Source organism: Parasteatoda tepidariorum, chromosome 3 (assembly GCF_043381705.1).
Source record: "Parasteatoda tepidariorum isolate YZ-2023 chromosome 3, CAS_Ptep_4.0, whole genome shotgun sequence".
Classification (NCBI taxonomy): Eukaryota; Metazoa; Arthropoda; class Arachnida; order Araneae; family Theridiidae; genus Parasteatoda; species Parasteatoda tepidariorum.
In genome coordinates this window covers 32,680,145-32,694,711 of record NC_092206.1, presented here as the reverse complement: position 1 = coordinate 32,694,711, position 14,567 = coordinate 32,680,145, and the positions used below count along the sequence as shown (strand labels likewise).

Here is a 14,567-nt window from a genome sequence, read left to right as displayed (position 1 = left end):
TAGCTTATTGTTGTACAATTGATTGGAACTAATCTCCTTACACATCTTGTTAAAGTAAAACAAAATGCTCTTTCCCTGATAGGTCTCCTTTCCCTGATTTCTCATGCATAGACCAAATATTAATTTATCGATATAGTCAATTAGTTTATAGTATATCACATGGTATATGCATAATTGCTTATAGCTTATATATAATAGATTTTATATAATAGTATATTTATTACACCTTATGTTTGATTTTTAATTATTAACACGTTTTTAAATAGAAACCTTATGCTAATTAAAACAGATGATATCATGTTATTTTGTAAAATTTTAAACATCTAAGAAAGCTAGTGAATAGAATTTATTGGATTTTCTTATGATGAAAAAATGCCCAGTGTGTTAGACTTCAACAAACAGACCCACAAGTTTACATAATTTCAATGACAAATCAAAATAGTTTACATAATTTCTTTTTTGGTAAATGTATTTTGCACCAATAAATATTGTCCGATTTTGTAACTTGAAAAAGAAAAACCTTTGTATGTGCAACTCAAAGATGAATATGAAGCAGCGATTTAAACATTTTATTATCATTAAAGCAGCATTGATGATTATGTGTATTATAGGAAAAATTAAAAATTAAGAAAATAATTTATATTTTCTACTTATGAGTATTCTAAGAATTCACAACATTTCAAATCTATATTTTCTATTTGAAATCAATTATTTAAAAAAAATAAACAAATAATTCTTTTAATGGAATTTAATGGAAATTGTTAAGAAACTTCTTTATTATTATAACTCTAATTTTAAAGTCCCATTCTGAAATGTTACGAAATGCGGACAAATAATTCAAAATGTCCCTGACATGTGTGAAAAATTAAAAATCATAATAATTATGAATAAGATTTAAATATCAGCTTGCACATAAATCTATGATTATTTTATTATAAGCAGTTACCTCTATGCATAGTTTAAAATAATTCAAAATATTCTCTTTGCTTTCCTCCATTGTTTAAAAAAACCGTAGAAATTCCGTTCGTATTAAATAGTTTTCTTTCTTCTCTTCGAACATCTCGTCTCGAGCTGAAGTCCAGAGAAGAATTGATGAAAAGGGAAAAGTAATCATTTGCAATCCTAAACGATTCCAGCCTATCGTCTAAGCGAAATATTTTATGGTTAAATAAAAATGTGAATAAATTTCTGGCAATCTTTACCCAAACTATTTTCTTTTATTTTTGGATCAAAAAAGTGCGAAAGTAAATAGTGATAAATTTAACTTTAAAAGTGCTTTCTTTTTTCGGTAGAGCCTTTCGTTTTTTTTAAACGAAAAATAGCTACTTTAATAAAATAAATTGATACATAAAACGGCATTTTTTCGTGTAGGATTTGAACTTCACGTTAATTATTTTCATATTTTTATACATATTTTTTTTCTCTTGTGAGAAACTTAAAATTTTTTTAAACAAAATGGGAAAAGCTTACAAGAATAGGAAAATATTCAACGGAAAATTTATGTTTAAATTTAAAAAGTAAACTTAATGCAAGTGAATTTTATTTTACATTGAAATAAAAGTACATGGAATCTGAGTTCGAATTATTTTTCTGTACAGTTTGTCATCAGTACAAGCTAAACTTGTTCCTGCTTGGTATTCACTCATGATAAGCAGCGAAACTTGAATTTATAATAATAGATAGATGCTAGAGAGAATTTAAAGTAAGATTCACACCATTACCACACTATTAATTGTGAATAGAATATAAGCGCATTGTAATTAAGCCCCCTCAAAATGCATATCATTCTGAAATGTAAAAACTGTGGTGAGACATCTTTCGGAGTTTGTTGTCCAGCAGTTGTTGTGAGAAGGAATGCTTTACGTTATACCAAATCGAGCTTTCATATATTCTTTAAGAGGTGCAGTTAAATCTAAACACCATAAAACAAAGCTTGCAACTATCTCATACGGATTCAAAGTATTTATAGATTACGTTTGCAGAAAACAAAATAGCCAATATCGACGGAATTCGAATATTCATTGCAGATTATTCACATTTGAGTACAAAATGGTGGTAATTTCGTTACAAAATATGTGTATGTAACTTACATACATTTTGTAAGCTGTTACAAAATGTATGTACGTTTTAGTCTTACAGTAAGGATACTTATAATTTAGTTCTAATATATCTCGCAATTGTACAATGTTAGAAATTTCTTGGAAGAAATTGTTGGATAACAATTTATTGAAAGGTTATTTTACCATATTTAATCAAAACAGTCAAATTACCATAAATAAAATGGTAATCAAACTTTAAAGTTTAGGAAAAACTGTTTATTAACTGCTTTCACCTAATACGGTTAAACAACGAGAATTTTATCGCACCAACTAGAACCAGCTAAGGAATCTACTTAGTTCTTTTCAACTGCGTACATATCATAGCCAAGCGGGCTTATCTGTCAATCTATTGACCGGCAGAACTGGAGTTCGAATCCTAGTGTTGACCCCACACTATTTCATCCATTTCCTTCAACACATGATGAATTTACAGTGTTTGGCCCTCTCCAATGCTTATTACATTACGAAAAGCCGACCTCGTATGTCTTGTTATATAATAACTTTTTTTTACGTTTTTGAAAAATGCTAGTTGCAATTTTTTAAAAAACCGTATAGTCTTGTATTCATGGTTTTATAACCATACATTTTGTAAATGGTTTCAAAACCATAAAAGAAGAAAATGTTCTTTACTGTAAACTTTACGGTTAATGGGATGGACAGACAGCTGCCAGCTATTTTACCGTAATTTCAGAATGAAAATTTTAATAGTGTATATTAACAGATATATTAGAACATGTAAGCAATTTCTGATATTTAATTTCTATTCATTTATATTCTTTCAATCCTAGTTCAAAATCATCTTAATACTCTCTTAGTAAAGTGGATGTGTATGAACAAACAAATTGTATTTTAAAAACTGGAGCATGTATACATTCTAAACTAATTGTAGTTACCTTAAAATGTATGGAAATGAAAGGCTTTACTGATTCTTATGTGTATTGCATCTTAGTGTTTTTATAAACATTAGTGTTACTGAACACTATAAATAGTGGCAACAACTTTACACCAAAAGTTATGCAAAAACTTTTCTCTTGCTTCACGTCATCAAATACTGTTCTTAAGTGTTTTATTACACCGAGAGTTATCACTGGGATTTAACTGCACCACTTGTAAAGTTGTTACCTTCATTTTAAAATTAAATTTTGATAGACTAACTAATGGCACTCTTAACTAATTGTAGTTACCTGAAAATGTATGGAAATGGAAGGCTTTACTGATTCTTATGTGTATTGCACCAAGAGTTATCACTGGGGTTTAACTGCACCACTTGTCAAGTTGTTACCTTCATTTTAAAATTAAGTCTTAATGTTATAATTAAGTGCTTGAGATAGGCCACAGTTATTATTTTGGGAGTTCAACTTTACATTACATTTAGCTTACTGTGCAAAAACTGATACCTGAAATTAAGGAGCTATTCTGAAATATGAAATCATTAGAAACAACAGCAAAATTATATTATTTGAATATCAGTTGTAAAATTACTTGCAATAACAACACAAACACATTTGCGTGTAGTCTTGCCTTTTATAATGAAACAAAATGTAGCGAAGAAATCAGGAATCACATTTTCGTTATTAAATAGTGAAATTAAGTCAAGAGATACAACAAGAGACCAGTTTTAATGTTTTTGATATAATACGATATATAAAATGCTGCTAATTAGTTATTAGAATTATAGTGATAGTTATTAGAATTTTGTTATTTTGTCTAATTAGTAATTAGAATTTTGTGTTCAGTAGAATTATAGTGTTATTAGAATTATAGTCTTTAATTCTGAATAATGAACGTGTTTGGTAAAATAAATTAAATTTACAAATCCCTATTTATAAAATGGCATTGAAAGAACCTTTATTGTGAAAAAATGCTTGCGAAAATATTAGTGGACAAAATTGCAATTCATTAAATGCTCTGAAGTTAAACTATTCAATTCCATTCAGTGCTCTTTCATTAAAATCATAATTTTCCACGTAACTAAACTTTTCTATAACAAAAAGTAATTTTTAGATTATATGCAAATAAATGATATTGCTAAATAGATGAATAGTTGGAGAAATTGCTCCTATAATGAATACTACCTTGTTAATTCCGGAAACTTTCTCTACTAAACACAAAATAAATTCTTGCACAAAATTACATTGCTAGAGAAATTATATTAAGGTTTTGAAAATTGCATTACTTCGTGATAAACTGATTAAATTATCCAAAGAGTTCATTTATTTTACATGCTCTTATGGAAATCGAATTTATTTTATAACATTTTTCGAGCATGTATTCATTAATTTTCTAAATTATCTAAATTCTGATATATTTATGTAAAAATTTAATAAAAAAGGGAAATGGGTATACCACCAAATTATTTTGCATTCTTCTTTAAAAAAATGTTTTGAGTGCACTAGTGGATTGATTTTGTAATTCAAATTTCAAGGTATAAAACAATATTATTGTTAGAAAAATTAAGTATTTTATTTTTTTAAAAATATATCACGTCGAAAACTTAAATTCTAAAAAAATCTGCTTAAAAGTAAACCGAATGTCGTGTAGAAAGAAAATAAAAAAGTAAACATCCTGAATATTTTTTGATATGATGATTTGAGGGCTTAACCTTAAACATGCAAACAAATATTTAAGTAATGAAACCAGACACAAAAACGTACCTTCTCCAAATAAACACAATTTGGAAAATATGGTCTGAATTGTTCAGGCTAGGAATTTAGCAAAAGTGAAAACCTCTTAACATTAATTTTATTTTTTGCGTATTTCACTGTCTGGCAAAATTTTTTGTCTGAAAAAACATTTGCTTACAGATGATCCATAATTTCGTTATCTTAAATCGCAATACAGTATAGAGTGCGCAAAATAAGTAATCACAGTGAATAACTTTTGATCTAATGATTTAAAGGCATAACGCTTCATTTAATTTCACACGAAAAGCATTTTTATTTATAAGGCATTGAAATTTTTATATCATTATAAAGTACGTAAAATGTTTATTGACAAAATAAAATTTTTTATGACATTGGCCAAATAGTTTTAATAAAATGAGGTTTTTAAATTTATGACTTTTAAAACTAAAACTAATTCGGAATATTCTGCAGATTTTATTCTAATTTTGCACTCTTTTTCATTTAGTCTCAACACTGAAAATAAATCTATTTTATATCTTACAATTTAAAATCTTACGATTACCATTAGCAAAGTAATAAAAAATTTATAAATAATTTTTAGAAACTAATATATATAAACTAATATTTTGAATAATTTTTTATCTTTGATGAGGTAAACTTTATAGTTTTGTGCAAAAACTTTTTTTATTATCTTAAAAGGCTTTCGAGACATAGTTAACTAAGTAAAAAGTAACTTGTGGACTGCGCCCCTTGCTCGCTGACGCTCACCAACCCCCGAAAATTGCTACGCAATCTTATATGGTTTGCTTCGCAAACCAAGCTCGCTTCGCTCGCTACTGACTTACGTGCATTGCAAATGCACAAAATTCTAAGAATTCAAATCCATATAAAAACTTTTTTTTAAGAAGAATTACATCTTTTTAATAAATACTAAGTCATTAAAATAAATTTGAATTCAAATAAATGACATGTAATTCGTTAAACCTGTTAGAAATGTGCTATAGTATAATTCGTGATATAAATCAAAAATCGTCAAATAAATTCAAAAAAAGCGCTCTCGACAAAATTCTAAAATAGAGATCTATCGATAAAGACTACTCACTTCTGCCTAGCTTAATAGTATGAGAGTGCCGCAGCTGATGCTCTCTGGTTATTTCAGTTTCCGTTCTTAAAACGCTATATGTTGAGCCACCTCAGCTATATTTGGTATGTGACATTTTTATCGGCAATCATTGGTCGATTCGCCGTGTGAGAGAAATAGTAACGTAAACAAAACAAAGCAAGCGTTGCCACCGGCGGAAAAGAAATACAGCCGAAATTTGGGAGCCACGTAATAGAATTATATATATTAGATATTAGTATTACGGGGTTAAAAACTTCAACTGCTCTCCAGTATAAACTATCGTGACTATATTTTCTAGATTGCGTTCAGAGGACAGTGGATAGTGAAATTCAGGGACCACATATCTAAACCCTTTAAAATATGTATAATGTTTATTAAAAAAAATTGCATTTTAGTGTTTTATTTGATGTTTTAAAATAATGAATACAGTAAATAATTAGCACATTTATTGTAAACTTTTAGTAAACATTAAGATAGAAAAGATATCCAATTGCATTTTTTTTAAACTTATGTATTTGCATTTTTTTAAACTGTAAAATTGAACGGCGTTTCAGTTCAAGTTGAAAAATTGTATTGAATAATCAAGCTCAATACGTACAATTTTTTCCTCAAATATTAAAAATTCAGTAAATGTAAATTATATAAAGGCAACAGCCCTTTAGCTGAAACACATATTTACCGTTAAGACTTTTATTCTAAAATTATGGTAAAATAAAGAGCAGTGAGACTGTTCATCCAATCAGACGTAAAGCTCACTGTAAAGAGCATTTTTACTTTTACCGTTTTGAAACCATTTATAATTAGTATGGTCTTACCATTTTACATATGGTAATTTGACTGCTTGTTTGAATATGGAAAAATATCAAAAAAATAAATTGTTATTTAACAATTTTTCAGAGAAATTCCTAACAATGGAAGAGAGAGAAAGATAAATATTACATTGATAAGCAAAAATCAAAACTAAAGTATATATCTATTTCTCTTTGTTTTATAACCAGCGTTGAACAGTTGACCCAATTCTAAGTTTACGACTATCAATGTTCAACTCCGTAACTTTGTAATTTTGAACGTAACACAGGAAAAAAGGGGACTCTTGGATAAAACATTGGGTCTTACTAGACTTCAAGGAGGATATTTTTTCACGGAACTGGTCCGTATTTACTTCAGGTGGAAAGGAAAAGTATGAAAACCTCCCACCGTTAGCCTGACTGAAAGGAGACTCTAGCTCACATTCCGTCTGCCACTGAGCCGCCACGGCTATTTATGTAATCTTTAGTCCCACTAAATGACTTAAATATTCTTCAAAACAGATTAATGATTTGTGTGTTTTTAATGTCACTCACCTGCTAGTAGATTTTAGTAAATAATTAGCATTTGCTTGTTGTGCCAATTATTTTGCTGTAAAAAATACTTTAGCCAAGTAAATTTTACTTTTATTGATTAAGTGTTACATCCGCTAACTATAGATTAGTCCATTTAACTTTACTACGCTGTCATAATTTTAATAATTAAAGCTATCATACGCTGTCAATTTGTTAAATAATATATATTACATAAAATAGTAGATATTGTTGTTCAACAGTTTTAAATAACAATATTTGAAAATAGCACTAATATATATGAATAAAATATGTTTCTTGAATAATCTGATCTCAAACGACGCATCCTGCTTAAAATGAAATTTTTACATTGATTTACAGAAATATCTTTATTTTCATTCGTATTTTTTCAAGTTAGTAACAAGTTTTACTATCTGAAAAAGAAAGGTTTTTTGAGTCTCAATTTTTTTTCAAAAAACATTTACTACAATTTTATCATAATAAGTTTCTTATTTACAAATAAACTTATTTTTTTTCTCAATGATTTGTAGTAGAAAGTATTAATTTTCGAATTTAATTTTCATGTAGACATTTATTTGCCAGATATCCTAAAGTTCAAAACTTCTTCATCCTATTTTTATTTATTGCTCCTATTTGCTGCTTCTAATATTTTAATTTTATATTAAGCTGATAAAAATTATTAAAGCTGTCATGATTGAATTTTCGAATGTCATATAATATGTTAAAAATTTATTTGAGGGAAAGCATAAGCATTTACTTGCTACGAAAACTTTCATTACACGGATTCAAATCTCTGTTGAATAATTTAATATTATTCAGCTGTTGAATTTATTTCTTCTTCTCGAATTAAATTTATCAGACTTGCTTATGATTTTATTTGCATTGCATTAAAACATTAAAACTTTGTACATTAGTTTTCGATTTAAAACTTCCTATGATAATACATTGTTGAATTGTAACATATTGTACTTGTTATAATTTGAAAAGAAAATTTCTACGGCGTCTGTTTTTTTTTCAGAAAATATCTTAAATTGAAAATCAAAGGAATCTTATACTATTTAATGTCATGTTAACATTTAATCTGATGTGACAACTGACGAAACATTGCGTTTCGTGAAAAAATTCTGCTACTCGAATTGAATTAAATAATTTAAAAGGCGACATATTCGCTATTGCAAATAATTACAATTTAATCCCGTATTTGTTGAGAAAATAATGTTTCCCATAAATTTTGAGATTAAGTGTAAATCTGTAAGTACAAAAAATTACAAAAAGTAAAATTACATTTTATCTTAAAGTATTGCTTACGGTGAATTATTTCTTATAAAATAAAAAAACAACAAGTTGCAAACATGATGAAAAAACTAAAAGTAAATGTGCGAGTTTTCGAATAATAGAATAATAATTGAATAATAGTTAATTGTTACTTTACTAATTATTCTCTGTTACGTCAAATTACTATTACATTTTTCTTTGGTTTACGAAAATGTCTTGAATTTAAAATCAAAAAAATCTTATTTTCTTTAATAACCAGTTGACATTTAAGCTAATGCGACAAATGAAGTAACGTTATATGTGTTTCATATTTACCTAGTCAGGTTGAAGTCAAACATTTAAAATGTTCTATATTCACTGTTGTAAACAATTACAATCTAATTTTATATTTGATTAGAAAATAATGTTTCCAATCAATTTAGTGATGGAGCATATATCAATGAACAAACAATTTAAAAAAAAAAGAAGAACTAAACATTATTTTGAACTATTGCTTAAAGTGAAGCATCTCTTATAAAGCAATATAAGCAAGCAGCAAACATGACAAGCAGTAATAAGCAGTAAACACGATGATTAAATACAAAATTAAATATTATGATTTTTCTATTGCACTAATTTGTGATAAATTTCACTTTCGCAAAATTAATTTCAATTGCTAAAAATTACTAATGCATGTTTTTTCATTTTTAGAAAATATCTCATTTTGAAAATCAAAAGAATCTTATCTATCTTAATACCATATTATCATTGAAACAAATGCGATAAGGGAGCATTGTGCTTTTTTTTAAAATTCCCTAGTCGAATTGAATTAAATAACTTAAAAGGAGCATATTCGCAACTGTAAATTACAGATAAATCTTGAATTTGTTAAGAAAATATTCTCTCTAATCAGTTTTGTGATTCTGCATGAATCTATAAAGGCAAATATTACAAAAAGCAAATGCAATTTTATCATGAAATATAGTTTACAATGAAGTATTTCTTTTAAAGCAAAATAAACTAGTGCAGAAAGTAGTAAACACGATGGTTAAAACCAAAATTAAATGTCATGAATATTTTAACAATTTATTTGTAAATAGATAAATTTAAACACTTTTTTTAAATATAATTTATCTTAAATTTGTTCTGTGGAATAATCTTAGAGATATTATCATTATTACAAGTGCTTGAAAAGATGAACTTTAACAACACCCAAAACATTGCTTAAAATAAATCTATAGATTTATCAGTAGTCAGTATTAATATTATGCTTTGATAGAGAACTCCAGTAATTAATACTATTATTATCATTTCATGTTACCACTTTCATGAATCTGCTTTCCTATTCTGCTTTGGTCGACAACTGTATGTCTATAAATAAGAAAAAATATTTTCTCTATTATATTTGCGGAAAATTTTCCATTTTCCAATCTTTGTATTACAACTAATGAAACTATATCCATAAAGAAATAAAAAAAGGAACTTCTTGTAAGTGCTATCAAAAATAAATTATGCTATCACAAATCCGATATTCCTGTATCATCTATTTTATTTTGTTACCATCGTTGAACAGCCGACCCAATTTTGAGATTACGACTGGCAATGTTCGACTCCTTAGCCCAGTAATTTCAAATCAGACCCAGAAGACAAGGGAATTTCTGGATCAATTGTAGGGAGAAATTTGATTTTCTCGGAGGACTTTTTGCCGAAACAAACCCTCATTGCGTTACATAGAGAGGAATAACTCCCACGGTTGGCCTGACGATAAGGGGCTTCTAACTCATGATCAGTCTACCACTGAGGTTCATTTAAGTCAGCACTGTGGCAGGTGCGAACCGGGTGCGGAATATGTATCAACCAGCCATCGCTGTAATTTAAAACCGGGTCACCTCAATGGGAGGGGAGTGCCCTATGCCTTAAGCCTCAACAGCTCTGTAGCATATATTGTTGAAAACGTTTTAAATATTTTTATATGGGAGATATATAGTTGACAAGTACTACTTAATTGTAGATCCGTAGGCGCATAAATATATATATACATAAATATATATATATATATATATATATATATATACATAAATATATATATATATATANTATATATATAAATGTTATTATGAATTGGTTTTTCCTTGTTAAATCAGTATTTTAGGCATTATTCCTTAATTCAGTTATACGAAATAAATAAACTTAAACATAATTCATTATTAAATGGAAGATAATACCATTTTATACGTAGTTGTGCTGAAATATTGAGTTCTGCTTAGTAATACTTTGTTCGGGTAACATATAATTTAATTATAAATATAGTTGCTTTAATGAGTCAAAATTCAAGTCAAGAAAAATGATGACTAAGTTTCTAAACATTGTAAAGTAATTGTTAAAAAAAGGAAAGATGCAATTTAAAGATTTCGCTTCATCTCATTAATGTAAACAATCGAGAATACAAATCTAATGTGCCTCATATTTTTATCTTCATTTTACTATCTACATTTTTAACCAACTACGCTGTGCAAATAGTTCAAAACGTAGAAATGTGAACTTGAACTCTAGCTTTATTTCTTTTGTCTAAACAAAATGTTAAAAAAAGTGTACAGTCATTACTTTAAAAGATTAAATCAATTTCATAATATAAAATTAAAGTTTATATTTTAAAGATAAAAATTTTTTTTTTTTATTGTTTCTAAAAATTCTGTTTTTTTTTTCCTGAAATTGACATAAACTAAATTTATTTTAATTACTTACCATATCCATGTGAATACACTCTGTAAACCAAGTTTATGAGCAGAGATGCCAACAAATAAGATCTCAACCTGTTTTTCATCACGTCAAAGTTTTTAATTTACCACTCATAAAAAAATTACCAGAAACTTAAAGTTTCCTTCCAACTGAACATTTTAGCACCTTTCGTTCACGAACTAAAACTTCTTCACTTTCTGAAACAATCATTCCAATCAACCAATCTATTTAATTTTAAGTGCTTAAGTTTCTCCAAATAAATACAAGTTCGCAAAAACAACCGGAGAAAACTTTCGCTTCTGCTTTCCCGCAGACCGGGAAAAGTGGGAATGTTTTTCCCTACTCTAACTCAGCACAAATAATGTTCCCTTTTTCCCAGTATGTCGTGGCTCTCGCTCAGGTAGTTGTGGATTGATGTGCGCATGCACCTAGTGATTGCTTCGGATAGGGGTGGGTAACATCTTCACCCCTTTCTATCTCCTAAATACTGTTTGCGGTAAAAATGAGTACCAAGTTTAACAATTACTAGCCTCATCATCATTACAAGTCCTTATTTATCGGCCTTAACAACGGAAGTCATGATACTCTACATAAATATAAGAAGGAAGATGAAAAGTTAGCTTAATGTGATTGGATTACATTACTTACTCCTGCTGTGGCGAAAGGGTACTTGAATGGAATTTCGAACGCCTTTTATGCTCATATTCATTAAGAATAGTCTGTTACTTGAGAGAGAATTTTATTTTCTTGAATTTAAAGAAAAGTTTTTGAAACTTTTTTACATTATTTTCTCTTTTAGATAAGGCTACTATTAACATCGACTCACATCATAGCAATGCATATCTTTACAAAGTTAATTCTTGTTAGAGCAACAAAATGAGTTTAAAATTATTATTTTAGCTATTTATATTTTCTTCTTCAAAATGTAATGTTTGATAATTACATTTTTTGTCGGAAGTCGAAACTTGCCTTTATAAGATAAGAAATTAAAGTGTTACTTGGAATACAAAGTAATGAACTAAGTAAACATTTAGAACAAAGAAACACGGTTTAAATGAATTCCAATATAAAGTACGCTTTTTTAAAACATATTCCAATATAAAGTACGCTTTTTTAAAGCATATTTCGATGTAAAGTTCATGTTTTTTAAAAACACATCCAATATAGAGTTAATTTTTTTTTTTATATAAAGTACATTACAAAAATATCTAATATTTCACTTTTTATTTTTAAAATAGTTCATTATCGTGTTATTTTTTTCAAATTGGTTTTTTTGATTGAATTTTTTTAATTAAATATTGCTAATTAAATTTTTAAATTAAATAAAAATTTTATTTAGTTTAAAAAATTTATTAAATTAAATTTAATTTCTTTTAAAATTAATAAGTAATTTAATTTATTTAGATAAATTACATAATTTATAAATGATTCTTTTAATTAAATTAAATACAAGTTTTATTGAATTTATTTAGTTTTTTTTAATTATTTAAATTAAATATTTGAATTTTTTATCTCAATTAAGACATGTATATTATTTAATAACAGTTTTTCATTCATCAGCACAACAAGTTCTTTTTTTTTTAATTTACTCAGAATAATTAAAACTGGGAAAAATGAGTTTGAAATATTTATATTTGAATTTGAAACATACATGAGCGGACTTTTTAATGTCTCTTAAAGTCAAAAGTTTTAAAGTTTTAATGTCATTTGAAGGGATTTTTATTTTATAAAACTGAAGAAGACTTGAAATTAAATCTTTATTTTTTTTAATTGATACATTAGTCTCGTAATTTGTGAAAACATGTCAATTGAACGTTATCAAAACAAATATGAGAACGGAATTAATTTTTTAAATTTATTACATGAATATATATGAATATATGAATATGAATTTAATGTATATTATTTAATTATATATATGAATTTAAAAATAAAATAAACAAATCACATGCCTTACATTGCTTCCAGAAAATGTAACACTTCTTAATTTTGCTTCATAACAAATGTTTAAATTTAGTTTACTTTAAAAAATAAAATTCTATAAATAGAAGAAAATTAAATTAGAACAAAAGATTTAGTTGAGACGAGGACATTGCCATTTATTCCCAGACGATTTACATAATCTGTCACAATCTCGAACTATTGAGTTGATAATTATAGATTTTTGTTAAAAAATTCGGACAATTTATAATTTAAAAGGCCAGATAATTTATTTATGTGTAAGTTAAATTTAAAATTTAGACGTAAATTCCCTCTCAGAAATAAAAACGCTCACTTTTGATGATATACCAATCCTTGAGCGATATTTCATTGATTTGGAGAATAAATAGATTTGGATAGATTGAATAGATTTGGAGATTTTCGTTGACTTGAATGATTTCGTTGATTCACGTGCTTGTAAATAAATGTGAACTCTTATATATGTTACCGGCAAAGTATGAAGTGCCAGAATTGCATAGAATTCCTAGGCATTGTATAGAATGCCGGATGTTTTTAGGCAAAGTATGAAACTTGAGAATTATTACATACTTTCCCCGGGCATTGTATAGAATGCCTAGGCATTCTATAGAATGTCAAATGCTATTTAGGCAAATTATGAAATAAACGTCCTGATGAGGTTATTATGTAAATGATGTGCATGTTACTGTGAATGACCGAAATCGGCGGTTGTTGACTTTCACCGGTGAATGTTGAAAATCACATAGTCGCTTTGGCGAATGTTCGAAATATTTATTACATCCAATTTGATATTAATTTATTCGTGGATATAATTACATTTATTCGATATTTTAATTCTTACTGACTGTAGATTAGAAGAAACATCAGTGTTTGGAGTATCGGGTAAATGGCACTTAACTAGACCTAGTATGACTAGACCGAAGGTAAATGTCCGAAATATATACTAGGCCTAGTTCCACTGCCCGGTATACATTTGCCCTGTATATCCTACAATGATGTTTTTTTTAAGGTCAAGTGTCATTCCCCGGAATATCCTACACTGTATTTTTAAGGTCAAGTGCCATTGCTCGGTATACATATGCCCGGTATGCCCTACACAGAAGTTTTTTAATGTCAAGTGCCATTGTCCGGTATACATTTGCCCGGTATACCCTACACTGATTTTTTTTNAAATCGGATGTAATAAATATTTCGGACATTCACCAAAGCGACTATGTGATTGTCAACATTCACCGGTGACAACCACCGATTTCGGTCATTCATAGTAACATGCGCATTATTTACATGATAACCTCATCAGGACGTTTATTTCTTACTTTGCCTAAATAGCATTTGTCATTCTATAGAATGCCTAGGAAATGTGTGAAATATAAATCATTTCATACTTTGCCGGCTAATTTTAGGCATTCTATACAATGCCGGATTTCAT

At 27.6% G+C, this 14,567-nt stretch overlaps 1 protein-coding gene across 1 annotated transcript in view; it reads right to left on the bottom strand.

Annotated features, from left to right (window-relative positions):
* Positions 1-11,587, bottom strand: part of LOC107441269 (lachesin) — a 195,543-nt gene extending 183,956 nt beyond the window's left edge. The window contains exon 1 of the mRNA XM_043039280.2: positions 11,186-11,587. Coding sequence (XP_042895214.1) covers positions 11,186-11,264 — 79 coding nt within the window. The 5' untranslated portion in view covers positions 11,265-11,587. The remainder of the gene's footprint in view (positions 1-11,185) is intronic.
* Positions 11,588-14,567: the final 2,980 nt, after the last annotated feature.